Source organism: Triticum urartu, chromosome 5A (genome assembly GCF_056163025.1).
Source record: "Triticum urartu cultivar PI428250 chromosome 5A, HENAU_Tu73, whole genome shotgun sequence".
Taxonomy (NCBI): domain Eukaryota; kingdom Viridiplantae; phylum Streptophyta; class Magnoliopsida; order Poales; family Poaceae; genus Triticum; species Triticum urartu.
This window is the reverse complement of record NC_141877.1, coordinates 488,232,611-488,253,452: the sequence shown is the minus strand read 5'-3', so window position 1 is coordinate 488,253,452 and position 20,842 is coordinate 488,232,611. Positions and strand designations below refer to the sequence as shown.

At 45.0% G+C, this 20,842-nt stretch overlaps 2 protein-coding genes and 1 pseudogene across 2 annotated transcripts; 1 reads left to right on the top strand and 2 right to left on the bottom strand.

Annotated features, from left to right (window-relative positions):
• Positions 1 to 8,526: 8,526 nt before the first annotated feature.
• LOC125507196 (uncharacterized) lies at positions 8,527 to 9,680 on the bottom strand (annotated as a pseudogene).
• Positions 9,681 to 9,860: 180 nt separating this feature from the next.
• Positions 9,861 to 16,575, top strand: LOC125509975 (uncharacterized). The gene is given in 14 exon segments (XM_048675051.2): positions 9,861 to 10,487; positions 11,087 to 11,466; positions 12,341 to 12,537; positions 13,032 to 13,193; positions 13,393 to 13,704; positions 14,019 to 14,177; positions 14,255 to 14,407; positions 14,566 to 14,745; positions 14,837 to 14,974; positions 15,070 to 15,495; positions 15,604 to 15,747; positions 15,852 to 15,953; positions 16,448 to 16,543; positions 16,545 to 16,575. Coding segments are annotated over 14 exon segments (2,859 nt in total). The 5' UTR covers positions 9,861 to 10,108.
• A 629-nt stretch (positions 16,576 to 17,204) lies between these two features.
• On the bottom strand, positions 17,205 to 20,094 carry LOC125509979 (putative UDP-arabinose 4-epimerase 1). The gene is made up of 10 exons (XM_048675059.2): positions 19,789 to 20,094; positions 19,417 to 19,544; positions 19,023 to 19,136; positions 18,822 to 18,929; positions 18,610 to 18,701; positions 18,383 to 18,524; positions 18,162 to 18,262; positions 17,937 to 18,066; positions 17,659 to 17,803; positions 17,205 to 17,573 (listed from the first exon to the last, which is right to left on the bottom strand). The coding sequence occupies exons 1-10, from the start codon at positions 19,850 to 19,852 to the stop codon at positions 17,332 to 17,334; spliced, it is 1,266 nt and encodes a 421-aa protein (XP_048531016.1). The 5' UTR covers positions 19,853 to 20,094; the 3' UTR covers positions 17,205 to 17,331.
• Positions 20,095 to 20,842: the final 748 nt, after the last annotated feature.

Genomic DNA, 20,842 nt, shown 5'->3' with positions numbered 1-20,842 from the left:
CCTCGGTGACTGGGAAAGAGTCATGGAGGACGGACCGTGGACTTTCAAGGGAAAGGCAGTCATCATTGAGCCGTACGATGGAATCACTAGGCCATCAGCGATAGAACTCAACAAGATCGAGATGTGGATTCAAATCCATGATCTTCCAGAGCTTTTCTTTGGGTTGATAAAGTCCCTGGCGGCCACCGTGGGAGATTTCATATATGCCGAACCCAAGTCACAGGACTTCGAAGGAAATTTCTTTAGAGTTAGGATCAAAGTGGATGTCACTAAACCACTAAAGAACGTGGTCTCGTTGGTGGTGAAAAGGAAGAGGGAGATCTTCAGGGTGAAATATGAGAGGCTACCTGATTGGTGCGCGGTGTGTGGCATGCTAGGGCACTTGTATAAAGAATGCGGCGATGGGATTCACCCCCCGTCGGCATTAGTGTTCAGAAATCTTCAGGCTAGCTGGTTCAAGGGACCGGGCCGTGGTCTGGGTGCAGAAAACTCCTCAGGAGGAGGCAGAGGCCGAGGCCGTGGAGGACGAGGCGCAGGACGTGGGAAGGGCCAGCGAAACGGCTCGGAAAGGATGGATCGAGAGGAGTTAAACCCACAACCAGACGATGAGTTGATGAGGGATGCTGAAAATAATCGCAAGCGCGGATCGGGGCAAGCTCATGTGGGGGATCCTGTGTTATCAGACAATGCAACGATCCTTGATAAAACCGGAAAGCAGCTTCTAGTTCTACCAGCACCGACAGTTCCTCCTAGCCCTGATTCAAAGCAAGAACCAAAGAGAACAAAGGCAACAGTGATGATGTTTGAGAAGGAACACATGATTTTGACAGGCAGCAAAAACCCACCTAATGCGCGTTTGGCGGGCTCCCTTGAGGAGTCACGCCGAGCGCAGTGAGTTATCTATGCTGGAACTGTCGTGGGGCTGGCAAACCCGCGACAGTTCGTGAGCTTCGCGATCTAGCGAGGCAACTTGCCCCCTCGATATTATGTATTGTTGAATCTCAAATCGAGGGCTCCAGGGTGGAGAATATGGCTGTAAACTTGGGTTATAATAAGAGTTTTGCGGTTAGTAGTTCTGGTAAAAGCGGTGGCCTTGGAATTTTTTGGAACGATGAAATAAAGCTTGAAGTTTTGGGGTACTCGAAATACCACATTGATGTATTGGTGAGCGAACTTTTTGACTTTCAAACCCGAGTGACTTTTGTTTATGGAGAAGCTCAAGTGAGTGAACGGTACAATACTTGGAACACTCTAAAAGGTATTGCGGGATCTTCAAACTTGCCGTGGGTGGTACTTGGTGATTTCAACGAAGTGCTTCACGGACATGAGCATGATGGAGTGGGGATGCGGAGCCAGGCTCAGATGGATGGATTCCGGGATGCACTAGACACCTGTGGTTTATCAGATATTGGCTACACGGGCACCAACTGGACCTTTGAGAAGAAGGTGACGGGAGGGACTTTTACGAGAGTTCGGCTGGATCGGGCAGTGGCGAACTCATGTCTATGGCTAGGAAACTTAACCATCTTTGATCAACGAGCTAGTCAAGTAGAGGCATACTAGTGACACTCTGTTTGTCTATGTATTCACACATGTATTATGTTTCCGGTTAATACAATTCTAGCATGAATAATAAACATTTATCATGAAATAAGGAAATAAATAATAACTTTATTATTGCCTCTAGGGCATATTTCCTTCAGTTCCGTGAGCTTGCTGAAAATGACGGCCCTCGAAAATATGTCACCTTTGGTGATAATTCAAAGGGTAAAGTGGTTGGCCTTGGTAAGGTGGCCATCTCACATGATAGTTCCATTCAAAATGTCATGCTCGTTGAATCTCTCGGCTACAACTTACTTTCAGTATCTAGACTTGCTGATTTTGGTTTGAATGTCCTATTTACTGAGGTAGATTGCCAAGTGTTTCGTCGAGACAATCATAAAATGGTCTTTACCGGTATACGTAGAGGTGATCTTTACATTGTCGATTTCTCTAAAAAGGCACAACCTAAAACTTGCTTTATTGCTAAATCCTCAAAAGGTTGGTTGTGGCATAGACGACTAGGTCACGTTGGCATGAGAAACCTTGACAAGCTTAATAAAGGAAATCATATCCTTGGAGTTAACGATGTCATATTTGATAAGGATAGACTTTGCAGTGCCTGTCAAGCAGGTAAACAGGTTGGAGGAAGGCATCCCGTGAAGAACATCATGACCACAAGGAGGCCACTCGAGCTACTTCATATGGATCTTTTTGGTCCCAACGCCTACAAGAGTCTCGGTGGAAATTCTTTTGGTTTAGTTATAGTTGATGATTTTTCAAGATTTACGTGGGTGTTCTTTCTTGATGACAAGTCGCAGGTCCAGAAGATCTTCAAAAACTTCGCTAGGAAGGCCCAAAATCAATTTGACGTGAAGATCAAGAAGGTTCGAAGTGACAACGGAACGGAGTTCAAGAACGCAAATGTGGACACCTTTCTTGACGAATAAGGGATTTCACACGAGTTCTCGGCTACGTACACACCTCAACAAAATGGAGTTGTTGAGAGGAAGAACCGGACGCTCATCGAAATGGCGAGACCGATGCTTGATGAGTACAAGACGCCGAAGCACTTTTGGGCAGAAGCGGTTGAGACAGCTTGTCATGCAACAAATCGCTTGTATCTTCACAAGCTACTCGGCAAGACGGCATACGAGCTCCTCACCGGTAACAAACCCCAAGTTGGATACTTTCGAGTATTTGGCTCAAAGTGCTACATTCTTGACAAGCATCGTCGTTCAAAGTTTGCTCCTAAATCTCATGAAGGTTTTCTACTTGGTTATGGCTCAAACTCTCACACTTACCGTGTCTACAACAATTTCACCCGAAAGGTTGAAGAGACGGTAGATGTGAAGTTTGATGAATCTAATGGCTCGCAAGTAGAGCAATTGCCAATCGATGTAGGAGACAAAGACCCTTCAGAAGCAATCCAAGACTTGTCTATTGGCAAAATTCGTCCAACGGAGGTGAAGGAGAGTACCTCGTTCGTCCAAGTGGAAGCTTCTACTTCACGACAAGGTGAACCAAGAATTGATACGGAAGCATCCACAAGTGGGACACACCAAGATGAAGAAGATGAGGAAATGCATCAAGACGAACATCAACAACCTCCTTCTCCACCACGACAAGAGAACGACAACGTCAACAATGAAGAAGGCCAAGAAGAAGAACAAGATGAAGAAGATGTTCAACGAAGACCCAAGCAAAAGCTCTCACGAGTTCGAGCAAGAATTGCCAAAGATCATCCCGTCGAGCAAATCTACAATGATATACAAACCGGGAGAATCACTCGCTCAAAAACTCGTTTAGCTAACTTTTGTGAAAACTATTCATTCATCTCTAGCATTGAATCTATGAAGGTTGAAGAAGCATTGGAAGATCCGGATTGGATAAACGCTATGCATGAAGAGCTACACAACTTTGAGAGAAACCAAGTTTGGACATTGGTTGAGAAGTCCGACAACAACCACAACATCATTGGTACCAAATGGGTGTTTCGCAACAAGCAAGATGAAGATGGACAAGTGGTTCGCAACAAAGCACGTCTCGTCGCCCAAGGGTACACACAAGTCGAAGGTATGGACTATGGTGAGACATATGCTCCCGTTGCTAGACTTGAGTCCATTCGCATCTTACTTGCCTATGCTAATCACCATAATATCACCTTGTATCAAATGGACATTAAAAGTGCTTTTCTAAATGGTGAAATAGAGGAGGAAGTTTATGTCAAACAACCTCCCGGCTTTATCAATCCTAAGAAACCAAATCATGTTTACAAACTTTACAAAGCTCTTTATGGTCTTAAACAAGCTCCTAGAGCATGGTATAAATGCTTGACCAAGTTCCTTATTGCAAGTGGTTTTGAAATTGGTAAAATTGATCCCACTCTTTTTACTAAAAGGGTTAATGGAGAACTATTTGTATGCCAAATTTATGTTGATGATATCATATTTGGTTCAACTAACCCTCTCTTTGGTGAAAAGTTTGGAAAGCTAATGTCAGAGAAGTTTGAGATGTCTATGATGAGTGAACTCAAATTCTTTCTCGGTTTGCAAATCAAGCAAACTAAGGAAGGTACATTTGTCTCTCAAACGAAGTACACCAAGGACTTATTCAAGAAGTTCAATATGCAAGAATGCAAAGGTATGCCTACACCCATGCCTACTAGTGTACATCTTGATTTGACCAAAGATGGTGAACCGGTTGATCAAAAGGTTTATCGCTCTATGATTGGTTCTTTGTTATACCTATGTGCTTCACGTCCCGACATTATGCTAAGTGTGTGTATGTGTGCACGTTATCAAGCTGCTCCTAAAGAATGTCATCTTAAGGCCGTGAAAAGGATAGTGAGATACTTAATTCATACACCAAACTTTGGCATTTGGTATCCTAAGAGGTCTTCTTTTGATCTTGTTGGCTATTCCGACTCGGATTATGCCGGAGGCAAGGTTGATAGAAAGTCCACTTCGGGTACTTGTCAATTTCATGGTAGATCTCTTGTGTCTTGGTCTTCCAAGAAACAAAACTCGGTATCCTTATCCACCGCCGAAGCGGAATACATTGCCGCTGGTTCATGTTGTGCTCAATTACTTTGGATGACCCAAACTCTTAAAGATTATGGGATCTATGTGAAACATGTTCCACTGCTTTGTGACAATGAAAGTGCTATCAAAATTGGTCATAATCCTGTACAACATTCTCGAACTAAGCATATTGAAGTTCGTCATCATTTCATTCGAGACCATGTTGCTAAGGGTGACATTGATCTTAAGCATGTTCGCACCGATAAGCAATTAGCGAATATATTTACTAAACCTCTTGATGAGAAAGTATTTTGCAGGTTGAGAGGTGAATTGAACATTATTGATGCTTCGAACTTGGAGTAGGAACTCCATTGGATACATGCAAGACATGAGCTTATGACTAATCCATGATATATCTCTTATGATGACTATCTTATGTCTTGGATATATTTGTATCTTGCATGTTGTCTAACCCATGTAGGTGCTTGGTTGAATCTAATTCCATGAGATTGCTACTCACTCACATCTTGAGCAATCTCTACATCACCAAGTCTCTACACAATGGTGGTTGAAGACAAGGAAGCACAAAACCATTCAAACATATCCTTTGACAAATTCTATGTTGAGCTTCATGATTGTCATTTCTGGATACACAAGTGCTCTTCCTTGCAAGAACTAACCCATGTAGGTAGATGAACTCAAACTCCAAGTGGTGCTCCCAACTCTTGATGAGCTACATCAACCTTGAGCACCCACACAAGTTCAACTACATGAGCAAGAACCGCACCACCACCCAAGGTATGTTATTCCATCTTAGAGAAGATTTACTCCAAGACATGAGTCAAAGCAACTCAACAAGATGTGAATACATCAAGATGCTTAAACGAAAAATGGTAACCCCATTTTGAGCTTAAACGATGAGTATGACCTATGATCAAGTGTTCTCACTTGACTCCTAAGTCAATATACTCTAACATAGGTGACTATGTCACCGCCCAACTCTAGATGAAGTTCTCTTGTGTTCTTTTCTGTGTTATTGCATTTGTCTCATGTATATTTATTTTCTTTCTCTTTTTCAAAAAAAACTTCATCTAGATCTTTCAGTTTCTTCTCTTTTCTTTTTGTTTTTGTTCTGCATTTTCTGCATTCAATTCCTTGCAAATCCTTCAGATAATTCATTGCAAATCTTTGTGAGATCCTACATGTTTAGTGAGCTGAGGTGACAAGTGTTTTTCTCTGTGTTGAACTCGGTTTCACCGACTTGTAGTTTTCGGTCCAACCGAATCTTTTCGGCCCCACCGAAACATGCCACTCGGTGCCACCGACTTCACAACAGGGAAAACAGTTTGCCACTTGTTCTATATTTCTTCTGATCCAGCTCTACTCAATGAATCTTGTCCTCTACAAGCATCACAGTTTTCTCCATTGCTTTGTGCTGAGTCTCAAGGACCAAACCTATACGACGGATTCCAGAAAACCCTTCTTGAAAATTGATGTCAAAGGGGGAGAGAGAGATCACATCAAAGCTTATCACCTACAAGGGAGAAAGTATTAAGGGGAAGAAATAGATTTCCAGGGGGAGAGAATACTCAAGGATCCCAGATGCTTGATGTTCAAAAGGAGAGATGTCACATGTCTTTTTGGGGGAAAGACATGTTCATATGTGCTTATTTGCATTAAGTTCTATCCATTTGTATCTTTCAGCTCTGATTTTCTGTTCCCTATCTTCTCCCAATATCCCATGTAAGATTCAGGGGGAGCAAGACACCTAAGGGAAAGAAATCAGTCAAATTTATTGCATATCTTTACTCCTGGGGACATGTTGAATCCATTGTGGTACCTTGTACTCACTCTCTACATGTCATCCCAGTCTTGGTACTCTTGTGGCTTCTTTGGTTTGCTCTGGCTAGTGGAGGTACCTGTGTTATCTAACCTTGTTTGTGCAGGTTCATTCCATCCTAAGCCAGCTAAAGACTACAAGGTAAGTGTATGCATCAAAATCATGAGTATGAGGAATTCTTGCTTATGTACATACTGTTTGCAAGAAGGACTCATGAGCATGAAGGTATTTTCCTTGATAATCTTTTGCTCTGATGCATATGGCCAAGATACATGTAACACATTGCCTACTCTGTCATGGTTATGCTCTCACATGCCTCTATATTTCACATTTACATGAGTGCATACATATAGGGGGAGCCTATGCTTGTTACATGTCCTTCTAAAGCTTTACTTGCTGTTCTTTATATCTTTATCTAAAGCTTTGATGTATGTTGCCATCAATTACCAAAAAGGGGGAGATTGAAAGCACAAGTGCTCCCTAGGTGGTTTTGGTAATTAATGACAACATATCTCTTGTTGGACTAACGTTTCTATCTAGTATGTTTCAGATAAGTTCAACAATGGAGTGGCATGGACTAAAGGTTGTGAGAAATTTTCCAAGATGTTAAGGACAAAGGATTGGCTAAAGCTTAAAGCTCAAGACTCTTCATTTTACATTTTAGTGATCCAAGATCACATTGAGTCCATAGGAAAAGCCAATACTATCAAGGAGGGATGAGGTGTTGCTTAATGAGCCTCTTGCTTCAAGTGCTTAATGATATGCTCCAAAATCCTCAGCTACTTTCCCACTTCCACATATGACCTAAACCTAAGCCAAAATCGGACCTACCGATTATTTCTATCCGGCGCCACCGAGTTTCACTTGTCATAGCCATTGCCAAACCCTAGCAAATCGGTTCTACCGATAGGGATCTCGGTCTCACCGAGAGGGGATTGTAATCTCACTTTGTATGTCCATTGCCAAAATCGGTCTCACCGATCTTGTGCAATCGGTACTACCGAGGTTACAATGCAAACTCACTGTGTATGCTCATTACCAAAATCAGTCTCACCGAGTTTGTGTAATCGGTCCCACCGAGTTTGCCTGACCAACCCTTTGGTTAGCTTATTACCAAATCGGTCTCACCGAGTTTGTGTAATCGGTCTCATCGAGATTACGTTATGCCCTAACCCTAACCATATCGGTCCTACCGGGTTGCATGTCAGTCCCACCGAAAATATCTAACGGTCACTAGGTTTACTATTTCGGTCCGACCGAGTTTGTTGATTCGGTCCCATCGAGATTGGTAAATTGTGTGTAACGGTTGGATTTTGTGTGGAGGCTATATATACCCCTCCACCTCCTCTTCATCCGTGGAGAGAGCCATCAGAACACATCTACACTTTCAACTCATATGTTCTGAGAGAGAACCACCTACTCATGTGTTGAAGCCAAGATATTCCATTCCTACCACATGAATCTTGATCTCTAGCCTTCCCCAAGTTGCTTTCCACTCAAATCTTCTTTCCACCAAATCCAAATCCTGTGAGAGAGAGTTGAGTGCTGGGGAGACTATCATTTGAAGCACAAGAGCAAGGAGTTCATCATCAACACACCATTTGTTACTTCTTGGAGAGTGGTGTCTCCTAGATTGGCTACGTGTCACTTGGAAGCCTCCGACAAAATTATGGAGTTGAACCAAGGAGTTTGTAAGGGCAAGGAGATCGCCTACTTCGTGAAGATCTACCGCTAGTGAGGCAAGTCCTTTGTGGGCGATGGCCATGGTGGGATAGACAAGGTTGCTTCTTCGTGGACCCTTCGTGGGTGGAGCCCTCCGTGGACTCGCGCAACCATTACCCTTCGTGGGTTGAAGTCTCCATCAACGTGGATGTAGGATAGCACCACCTATCCGAACCACGGGAAAAACATCCGTGTCTCCAATTGCGTTTGAATTCTCCAAACCCTTCCCTTTACATTCTTGCAAGTTGCATGCTTTACTTTCCGCTGCCTATATACTCTTTGCATGCTTGCTTGATATGTATTGTGAATGTTGAAATTGTGCCTAAACTCCACTTAAACCGAAAAAGCTTAAAAACTGCAACTTTAGCATTAAGTGTCTAATCACCCCCCCTCTAGACACATCTACTTCAAGGTCCTACACTTTCCTTTCACACCTACCGCACACAGCGTGCATGGCCGGGGCGGCGCTTGCGCTCGCGCGGTCAAAGCCGCCTCCCCCGTAGCTCCGGCGGCCCAAATCCTGCGGGGTTCGAGGCAGTGGCCGGAGACACGACCTCGGTGAGCTCCGACGAGTCCTCCGTGCCCAGCGTGTAGTGATGCCTGCTCCGCGTTGCCGTCCGGCCTTCTCCGCTTCGCCCCGCGCCGGCCCTGCTCCGCGTCGCCGTCCGGCCTCCTCCGCTTCGCCCCGCGCCGGCCCTGCTCCGCGTCGCCGTCCGGCCTCCTCCGCTCCGCGCCGGCCCCGCTCGCTGCCTCGCGCCTGCCGGTTTCCCGCTCGCCGGCTGGTCGGCCGCCGCCTCGGGCACCCAGACCGCGCTGCCGCTGCCGCCTCAGTTGCCTGGACTGCGCCGGGCCGGCTCCACCTCGCCTCGAGCTCGCCATCGGCCTTGCTCCGCCCCCCGCCTCGCGCCTGCACCCCGCGCACGCCGGCTCCACGGCTCGGCACGAGTCGTAGAACCTCACGTGGATGCGCTCGAAGACCCCCGTCGAGAGCGCCGACGCCGCGAGCCTGTCCGGGAACGCGTTGCGCGGCGTCGCCGTCAGCCGCGGCGCCTTCACCCCGCGGGCCTTGCGCCTGGCCAGCTCCCTCGCCAGCGCGTCGTAGTGCTCTGCCGGCCCGCCGCGCTCCAGGAAGAGGTCCAGGCCGTCGAGCCGCGCGTGGCCGAACGGGCGGCGCACGCCCCTGCGCTTGCCGCCGAGGTAGGAGAACCAGAGGTGTCGGCGAGGTCGAGCGCGGACCGGTTGGTCGGGAGCGCGTAGTCGCGGCCGAAGCCGCCGATGGAGAGGGAGACGGTGATGCTCACGGACTGGCAGTGCCTGATGTCGCCCCCGATGCCGGCGAGCGGGTGGCCGGAGAGGTCGAGGCGGTACTTGCCGTGGCCGTAGACGTTGAGGAAGGACATGATTACCGCCGTGTAGAGGCCGGCGTCGCAGGCTTCCCTGAGAGAGCCCTCGTCCTTGTTCTGGCCCCAGAAGACGGTGAGCTGGCCGGTCTTCCCCGTGGCGGCGGCCGGAACGGAGCCGGAGCGCCAGCCGGTTCGGCGGTTCGCGTCGTGGTGATGGCAGGGATACGTGCGTGGGGACGAAACGAGTGGATATTTTTTTGATCGCAGTCAAAAAATTTTGTCGGCAGCCCTCAAAGGGCGATAAAAATGACTACTGGAGGGCTCTGCGGCTGGAGATGCCCTTAGTCCTTGTGTTGGAGCTACGGGCCCAGTTTTTAGGTATTGGGCTCAAATTTGTTTGTCTGCTGGAGGCGGTTCTGGCGTGCCTCCGCCTCCCCTCCCCTGTTCCCTGTCTCGCGGAGGATTCAAACCCCCTGCGACGGCATCGCCACCGAACGCGAGCACGAGACCGACCAAGAAAGGAGCGAGCGCGAGCACGGGCAGCCGCCGCCCCCTCCAATCCCCCGCCCTCCCGGCGCCGCAAAACCCTCAGTAAACCCTAGCGCCCCATCGCCACAACCGGCGCATCTGCCGCCGCATCCATGGACTTCTACTCCGACGACGACTCGGACCCCGATTTCGACGAGGGCCTCCAGGAGGACCTCGACCTGGTCCGCCGCTCCTGCATCACCGCCGGCGCCGACCCGGATGCCGCCGTCGCGCAGGCCTCCTCCTACCTCGCCGTCCCCGCCGCGACGACGACTACAGCGGCGGCGGCGGCAGCAGATGGGTCGTCGGACGAGGGGGACGAGGACCTCGCCCTCGTTCGCAGCATCCGCGAGAACCTCCACCTGAACAAGGCCTCGCCCTCCTCGCCGCGCCCGATCTGCGCCTGGCCGCCTTCCGACGCGGAGGATGACGAGGAGGACGACCTCGAGACGCTCCGCGCGATACAGCGCCGCTTCTCGCACTACCACTCCGGTGAGTCCACCCGTGATCCGCTTCTTCCCGCTTCCAATTTGGACGCGCCTGGTAATCCCTATCCTAGAAAGACATATAAAAAATATTACCATGAGAAACCTGCAGGCTGAATTTTGATCACATTTAATCATGAAATATTCAGTGCATTTCGTTTGGTACAAAAGAACCATCGGATTGCCATTATTTTCTTAGAGCATTTCTGATTTTGTACTGTTCTGAATTGTATGTAGCAATGATGTCTTTTAAAGGCTAGCAACTAAAACGTGCTGCATTTGTAGTGACTCATATACAGTGTTAACTTTGAATGTTAAACTATGGGCCGAGCTAACACAATATGTAGCGTTATCCTGTTAGCAGAATTGCAATGCATGAGAATAAACCATTACAAACTCTATGCTGCCAAATTAGATGCAATATATGGTTGATTTTCTGATTCACTATTACATGTAAGCAGAGCCCTGTTCTCTTGAAGTCACATGTACCAGTATATAATTGAAAACTCAACATATGCAGTGTTATCATAATTCTTGAATTATTTAGGAAAAAAGCTTATATGTCGATAGATAAAGGGGCCCTTAATCTTTATTTACGTACTGAAGGTACCTCCACTGGTCCACTGGAGAACATGAAAAACGAGGCATCAAAAGGAGGGGATGATGAATTTATTGCACATCGACCTGGTGAAGAGGATGTACAGAAGAAAGATACGAATGCAAACACTCAAACTGGGTTCCCAAAAGCTGCACTGTTGTTAGTGGATGCTCTCAAGAAGAACAGAGCATGCCAGAAGTTTATTAGAAGGAAGATGATTAACATTGAAGCAAAGATTGAAGTAAATAAGGATCTTAGGGATCGTGTCAAATGTCTTATGGATTATCAGTTAAGCTGCAGAAGATCATTTGGCAAAGTTTTGTGCCAGAAGGTGGATCCTCGTGTTAGATTGATTTCCTCTCAAAAACAAAGTGCACAATCCGCAAAGGTAATAAGTCAGTATTTACAGCTGTGTATAGTATGCTAGATGACATATACAATCACCTTATGTTATATAGAGCACTTGTAGCTTCTGTTGTTTATGTTCCTATTTGTTCTCTGAAAACGGCACATCGATATTAACTTCCATAAGAGATTTTTCTACACCTCTGCCTATTTCCTGCATAAGATAGCTGTAAATTCCTATATGAAAAGGCGAATAGGTTTCATATCCTAGTGCAAGTAGGAACGACATATGTTGGTGGCTGATGGTTCATGTGTCATATGTACTATTATTTTCATTGCTCTCTTCAGGCCATGTTCCCTGGGATTGTTTGATTGGTGGAAATTCAAATATGAAATTGCATCCATTTGGATCTTCTAATAATCTTCAACAAAATTTGTATGAATGAGACTTGAGTATGCTTTAGCAGGGTAGATCTCTATTGTATAAGAAGCTAGAGGCTGATTTGCAATTATGTCGTGACAGCATTTTCAGCCATGTTGAGTCTGTTGACTAAATTACTTCAGATCCTTTTCTTGTGAGCATGTATGTATCTTGTGTAAATTTTATTGAATTGCTATTCTTTATTTTAGGATATTGAATTGCTATTCTATCACACTTAATCAATTTATTTATTAGATCAACTCTTAATGTATTGTTTCTATTGTACACGCACATATTCTTCCTCTGTTGGCCGAACCATTGTTTTCCATTTCATAACGGAGAGAATGGTACACAAAAACCTACTAGCTCGCGGACCATGGAAATATAGTCACATATTGCTCTTTCATGTGCATGAACATGATTGCCAAGTGATTGTCTTTCTAGATTTTTAGGAACAGATAATATGGCACTTACAAAAGAGTATCTGTTCTTGCAGAATAAATATAAGATATCTGCATTACTTCTCGGCCCAGCTGAGAACCCTCATGTTGAAAAGTATAAAGCAGTTCTGAAGCAATTCCCAGTGTCGCTTCAGAAGCATCCATGGTCAGATGTAGAGAAAGACAGGCTTGCTAAAGGAATAAAGCAGCAATATCAGGAAACGTTAATTAAGGACTCGTTGAAGAATGGAAGGTTTGTCGAATTTGTAGACTCTTTCACTAATGTAGCATTTTCATCTTCTATTTCAGTCGTGAACTTTAAATCATGACTTAATCATTTAGTATCACATTGAACAAGCAATTGTCATAGTTTTATCAGTTATTCTTTGCTAATACTTGAAGAGTACCCCTTTTTAAGCTTCAAGGGCATTAAAAGTTCTGTCTAAGTTTGTAGTTCTTGTGTTTCTCCATTACGCAGTCTGTTTATTAATTACAAGACTATTTTCCATTTTTCTTTAATTGTTTCTATCAAAATGAATTCGATGGGTTTCTGACTGAACTATCTATAAATTATGAATTGACAGTCTTTAATCTCTATAGTTGTGCTACTGGGGTATTTGTTTTCCGCAAATTGAGATGTAGGTTTGATGCCAAACTTGTGAGTTCTAATGCAATTTGACTTAGTCTTCTGCTAGAAGAGTTGACATAAAATCTTATTCTGTTAATTGTTTTGTTCTGCTGTTCCAGTGGTGACTTCAGTGCTGTCGATATGGCTTATGCACTGACGAACACTGTGGGTAATTTTGAGGCGACTCCTGAGATTCTCCGGTCAGTCTTGCCATTAGTAAACTGGGACTATATTGCTGCTATGTACCTTCCTGGTCGATCCGGTGCTGAATGCGAATCGAGGTACTTCCCTCTAGAAGATATTTTTCTCTTCTAGCGCACGGAGCAATTTTCATTTCTCTCATTGTGCAGAAGCTTCATCAGATCTTACTCTGCCATCTTTCCTGATATTGTTATTTGACGTTTCTGCAGTATGTGTCTGTATCTGTGTTTTCAATTGGTCAGTCCTAATTCAAGAAATTGTAATTTTATTCTCTACTAGGTGGCTAAACCATGACGACCCACGGATTAATCACAACGCCTGGACTGCGTGTGAGGAGAAAAGACTTATACTAACTGTCCAAGAAAAAGGAATGCATAACTGGATTAATATTGCGGTTGCATTGGGTACGCAGAGAACACCTTTCCAGTGCCTTGCCCGTTATCAACGAAGTCTCAATCCCCACATATTGAAGAGGGCCTGGACAAAAGAGGAAGATCTTCAACTTGTAGCTGCCGTCCAAACTTTTGGTTGTAACTGGCAACTTGTATCAGCTAGTCTGGTTGGTCGCATTGGCAACCAGTGCTCTAACAGGTATTGTTCTTTGACTTGTCTTTCAGACCTACTATCGAACCTATGCAATTGTGCCTTCTATCAGGACACATACTCTCTTTATCGTGGTTATCTTTTCAAATGGTATTTAATATTTTTCCTCACTAATTTTACATGTATAAATTATCAAACCTATGTGATTGTACTTTATATTATGGCACATTTGTTATCACTCTTTATTGTGGTTATCTTTTCTAATGGTATTTAATCTTTGTCCTCACTAGTTTTATGTGGATAATCTCTTACTTTCCTTGGTTGGTGTATATTTGACATACCTTACATCGAACTTACTATAGGTGGAGGAAAACACTAATCCCTGAAAGGAAAAGGGTGGGGAGATGGTCTGAGGATGAGGACAAGCGCCTCCTGGTATCTGTCAAGTTTTTTAGGTCTGGCAGCTGGAATAAGATTGCTCAGTTTGTTCCTGGCCGCACACAAAGTCAATGCAGCGAGAGGTAATGTAGTAGTTTTACCATGTCAGTTCAAAGTTCACGGTTTGATCGTGATGCTATTTTTTATCCTCATTAAACAGGTGGCGTAATGTTCTTGATCCGGATATAGATCATGGGGAATGGCGCCCTGAAGAGGATTCCAAGTTATTGGCTTCCGTCCATGAGGTTGGTCCGTGCTGGTCCAAGATTGCTGGGGCTATGATTCCTCACCGTACTGATAATATGTGCCTGAGGTAAACCATAAACCTATTCTCTTTCAGATTTTACATGATGTAGTTCTGATGTGTTGCTTGAAATTTCAAATTAATAATGCATTTCATGATGGAGCTGCCCCACCAACTGAAGCAAGTACAAATTTTGCTGCTAATGGTTATTCCATTTGTAACTGCAGGCGATGGAAAAGACTCTGTCAAGATGAATTACCTTTAATTGTAGCAGCCAATCAAGTAAAGAAATCTATTTTTCAGAACAACTTTGTTGATAGAGAAACAGAGCGACCTGCAATTTGCCCGAGTGACTTCCCATCACTTGTGTATTCGAAAGTTGACAGGGGTGATGAGAGCACTGTGAGGTACAGTAATTTCAATCGCAATGCTTTTCAAACAATAAAAAAGAAGGTAGTTTTAGCTATGTTCTCTTCCTCATCAGTACCTATTTTTCAGTGATCAAGTCAAGAAACCTCAAAAACGGTCGAGAAAATCACGTGTGGATAACGTGCCACCTAATGACCCCTCGAAGTCTTCTGCTGCTGCTGCTGCTGTAAACATCACCAAGAGAAAATCAAGGAAAAAATTATCTGGGTATTGCTTATAACATTACATATGCTTTACTGTTGAATTTCACTCCCTTATGCCTGCTCAGTGCTCACATGTTTGTTTCGTACTTACTTTTACAGAAGTGGAGCTGAAAACCAAACTGGGGAGGATGTAACTGTGTCTGATGGTGTCAACAATTCCTCTAGGGGCCACAGCAAAGCTAGGAAGAGGAAAGTTACCACTGATGGCGATGTGGTTGTGCAAAAGAGAATGAGGGGATCAATCTCTATTGATAACGAGCTCACCCTAGATATGTTTGGGGGCCCTATCAGTTTCAATAATGAGGCACTTACTAATCAAAAGAGGGACCCTACATCTGTTGGTAAAGAAGGCACAGCTAAGAAGAGAACAAGGGGCACTGTGTCTGTCGGCAACGAGGGAGCTGTCAAAAAGAAAATGAGGGGTTCTATCTCTGTTGGTGAGGGGAGAGCAGTCAAAAACAGGATGAGGGGTTCAGTCTCTATTGACAACCAAGGCAACACAACGAAAAGGAAGAGAGTATCAAGGTATAACATGGATCATGGCTAAAAAAATTACTCAATAGTATCTGACATCATCTATATCCGCTTCCTCGTAGATTTTCAGTGTCACCATGAGTCCTTTGTTTTGTATAGGAAATCAGCCAAAGGCAATTCAACAACAGATGGTGGGGTGAACGCTTGTGAGTTGGACCTTCCAAGTATGCCCTCTGAAACTTCTGCAGAAAGACACATTGATACTGGAAACACGAACAAGATGAAGCGGAAGTCTACTCCAAGGTAGCTCATTCTCCAATTCATTTTTTTTTGTGTGTGGGCGTATTTGTGCCAAATGTCAATGAGGTGATGTGTGTTGTCTAAGTTTATTGATTCCTGGTTTACAGACCCAAGCAAATAAACATGGAAGAAGGGACCGTCGATGAATATTCACGTCTTGCTGATTGCATCTCCTTTGCCCGTGGAAATGGAGCCAGCAAGAACAATAGGTACTTCAATTCGAGTTACAGCATAATATCGGTCATGTTTTACGAAAACATCCTGTAGTTTAGTTCTGGATGAAGCCCCATAACTCATTTTATTAAATCAACGTTACACTTGTACTTAATTGGTAGTTCACTTCATCCACATAGCTAACCAACAGGAACAAATGGTACTTAAAAATTGGAGGTATAGCAGTTCATATTTCCTGGGGGAAAAAGTCCTCTTATTTAGTTCGGGTTGAAGACCTATGAGCTATGACTCATTTTATTAAATTAGTGTTACACTTTACTTAATTGATACTTCGTCCGTAAAGAAATATAAGAGCGTTTAGATCGTAGTGATCTAAACGCTCTTATATTTCTTTACAGAGGGAATGGTTCACATCATGAGCTCCCCTTTTTAGTGATAAAACAAATTAACTAGATGGATTGTTGAGTCGGCCCAACCTGGCAAGCTTGCATCTGTAAATTTAGTTTTCCAACTTTTTTCTCAATTGCAGTGCCATGCCGTTAAATAATGCCATACAGTCAGACGGGCCCTCAGGTGAAAACCTACAGGTGGCCATTTCTGCTCGACTGGATCCCACTTCTGTTGAGCAGCTCACCGAAGACTCAAGTTGTCAATTAGGTACAAATTCTATATTCTTTTGTATCTTAATGCTACATTGTACAGTACTGACATAATTCGTTTACGGTGAATGCTTTTGTGATTGCAGATGACAACCATTGAGCAGTTTGGATTCTTCTCTTGTATAAAGAGGGTTTCCCTATGCGGCACAGTTTGTGACTGCAAATTGCAATCATTGACCGATCTAACTTTTCGAAGCTAGAGAAGCAAGAAGATACGGGGGCAAAGGTAGTTAACATATCAAGCATGATTTTACAGGCTTAATTGAGGATAAACTGCTCATCAGTCATTTTGCTTGTGTCTAGGGAGGGGTTGGGCACCCAATCAGCTGAAGGCGCATCAACCTGGCTTGCCCCTGATGCAGTAGTTTGTGTTCATTTTCTGATTGAGTTGGCCAGAGCATCTCAACGCTCCATGTAGTAGGTGGTCTCTGTTGAGTAATTCAAGTGTGTAGTTCATTGTTGTTTACTTTTAAGATGCGACATCTCGTTTACAAGTAACTGGTGAACTTCACACTGGTATTTTGTCTACCATTGGTGCAGACGGACCTCGTCTGCATTTGCTGTAGAGTTCAGCAAAAATCTGGCCTGAGTTCATGAACTTAATAGCTGGCGACCATTACTGTTCAGTGAAAGAACATATCGATATTTATAACGAACTGGTGAACTTCCCATATATAAATAAAATCCCAGGAATTGAACAAATGACCATACACGCTATATAAATTATGTGTAACTGCTATCTCTGTGAGTTGAGTCAAAAAATATATCGACCCGAGTCTGCATAGCCACTCCGGTGCTTCTTCTGCCATGTCCACGCGACCCTGAGGCTCTCCTGGAGTTCGGTGTGCTGGGCTGTCCAGTTTAGCTCGCGGTTGATCCTTGCGGGGTTGCTGTACACTTCGGCATAGTCACCGGGGCGGCGAGGGAAGTAGTCGACCTTGATGTCGACTCCGGTCGCCTTCTTGCAAGCCTCCACAAACTCCTTCACCGACCTACCTGGAAATGGAAAGATAAAAGAAAAAGGTTAACATCACCATCATTCATAACATGATATGTGATGATGATCTATTTGATGGCTTACCTCTTCCGGTGCCAACATTGTATATGCCAACTTTGCCTCTCTCTGCCTTGTTGAGCGCTTTCACGTGGGCATCCACCAGGTCGGTGACATCGATGTAATCTCTTACGCAAGTCCCGTCGGCCGTTTCGTAGTCGGTACCTTTGACCTGTGAAGAAAAGCAAGAACTTGGTAAGCAGTTCCCAAAAGGAACGAAGAAAAACGCGAGTATTTTTTCACCGCTAGCGGCAGGGATTCCAAAACGCAGCAGCAGATAAGTAGTTGATAGAAGATGTTGGTACCTTCAAGCCTGGGATTATTCCTAGTGCCGCGTCGAAGCACGCACCGGATATACGGCCATGCTCACGCAATTCGGGTGGTGGAGCCTCACCCAGCCTTCCTTCTGGGTCAGAACCGATGACGTTGAAGTATCTAAAAGTTTCAGGATACTCACTCAGTTACCAAATGGTGTTAGGTGTTATGGTGCTAGATAAGGAAGTTCACAGTTGTTAGTAAGAGATACCCACCTCAGGATCATCACCGACATGTCTGATTTCCTCGACTTGGAGAAGTCCAAAATGATATCCTCTGCCATTTTCTTGGCCTTGCCATATGGGTTTATAGGAAACTGGACAAAAGGTTCAGTGAACAACTTCAGGAAAAGAAACATTTTCAAAGTTTACATGCCATGAAAAATTCTCAAACTTTTGGAAAGAAGAGGCTGCAGTCTGCAGAGGCCACAACTGACCTGGGGAGTTTCTTCAGTGATAGGCATCTTCTCGGGTTCCCCGTAGGTGGCACATGTGCTAGAGTAGATCAGGGTTTTAACATTGTGCGTCGCCATGGCTTCTAGCACAACCAAAGTGTTTGCAGTGATGTTATGATAGTACCTGTTCAAAGTGTTTCATTATCTTGTGCAGGTAGGCTAGGTAGTTGGTGAATGGATAATGCAAGATGACAAGCAAAGTCTAGTACCTCAGAGGCTCAAGCGTGCTCTCTCCCACATACGCGACAGCAGCGAAGTGCATGACGGCATCAAATGCATTCTCTGCGAATATTCTGTTAACCTAAGGACATGTGTTAAGGAACAAAAATGTTCTAAAACAATTTCCTCGCCAGGTTAACATAATTATTTATCTTTTTCAAATGAGAAGCAATTAGTACAAAAGATAAATATGTCAGGATACAGCTTTTGGATCGCCTAAATCAGCATGTATGAATTGCAATCGCCCAGGATCAGGAAACAAGTTCTGAAGAACCTTGACCGCCCCGATATTTCCTCTTGAGAGATTATCCTAAAGACAAGAGAGAGAAAAAAATGTTAGCATTCTGATGATGCTGAATTTCGACAAAAAACAGCAATGCACAGTTCTGAGTAAAGTACCGACCACAATGGTGACTCTGAAGGAGTCTTTGAGCAATCGAAGAGCCGCATGCGATCCTATGTAGCCAGCGCCACCCGTCACCAACACATGTGTTACTCCGAGTTCATGGATGGAGAACTGGGCACATCAGCATCACATGTGTGAAGATTTACACACGAGGCACACTTGAGTGAAATCGAGAATCGTAATAAGCATCATAAGTATACACAACAAAGTAGCGTGCCATTTCTACTGCATTGCTTGGCAGAGTATGATTTGAGTCAGTTTGCAGCTGTGATAATTAACCGAGCAATGCAGCATCTGTGATTGCAACCCCATGAGATGCAAACGGACGGGATACCAAGTATATGTATGCATGGTTGAGGAGATGGAAGAAGGGTACGGGCGGTTAGCATACCACGCTGGGAGCCTTCCTATGGCAGGGCGGCTGGGTGAGCATGACAACGCACATGGCCGTGAGGAGCGCGACCATGATGATCTTGCTGAGGTACCTGGAGTTGCGCTTCGGATCAGAGAAGTCCATGTCTGCGAACGCCACAAGTTCAGTTAGATGCAACGTCGTTTACAGACACACACGCACACACACCAAGCCTCTGCAACCAAGCAGATGGCCATGGAAATACCACGACACAAAGCTAAGCTAATGCAGGAGAGAGGGGAAACAAGCAAGCACCCCTGGTAAATTCATCACCAAATTAACCGAGTCTGAGAAGACACGGAAATCAAGAACAAGCTTTGATATGATGGAGTGTGAAATTAAGCGGCGCACCTGAGAAGGACCAAGATCTGGGCGCGGGCCTGGGCTGAGGCCTGCTCCTGCCGGTGGGCAGCATCTGGCGGCGAGTCTCCTCGACTCAGAGATAGCCGGTCAGATCCAACAACCCTGTTCCAGGCTGCTCCGCCTTTACAGCGGAACAGAGAAAGGATTGCAGGGGAGGAAGGAAGGCGGACACGAGAAAAAGTAATGAGCTTTGTGACCGGGGCAGGGGAGGGAAGGGGCGTACAGCCAATGGATGAACGAGTGAATCGTGGGAGTGGGAACGGAAAGGGAAAGGGAAATGTGGCGAGGATGCGGACGGCGGGCGGGCGGGTGGGTGGATCCATGGGATGGGATGGGAGGGCGCAGCAGGGAAAGCGAAGACGACAGGACGCGGAGAGTGATGAGGTGTCGTCGCGCTGCCGCGGCCGCCGCTGGGAGGAAAGATGGAAGGACCGTCAGAGAGAAAGAGAGGTGTCGTTTTCTGGCTACGCCAGTGACACGACGGATGTGGTACCACGTGCTCAAGTCGTTGCCTCGTCGGTGTCGGTCCAGTAAAGTCTCTTTTTCCATGTTTAAATCTAGATAGAGGTTGCAGAGTTCACTGGAAGCAAATCTCCTTCAAATTTCTGGAAATGGGTACCTTTACCCCTCTAATCTCAGTTGTTTATGTTAAAGGACTGTGCTAACCACCAGTCGACTGGTGGTTAGCAACAGATCCGCACGACTCCCGCTACACCGATTTTTTCATCCCTAGCGATTCTCTCTGTATCGCAGCTTTTTTACGAAAAAAAATCAAAAGAACGCACACCGGAGTCGAACACAAGACCTCGAGCGTCCATCCCCAGCTCAACAACCACCAGATCTAACCCCTCATTGCAATTAAGTCATGCGTTTAGTATATATTTCACTATCATCTATAACGTCAGACAAGCTTCAAAAATATCTGACTCCTTATAGAATTTAAATACATATTTGAAAGAGAAATTCGCCTCACAACTAAATTGAACGGTCGGACCAAATCAAATAATAAACTAACCAATTTTTGGACATTTGTTTATTATGT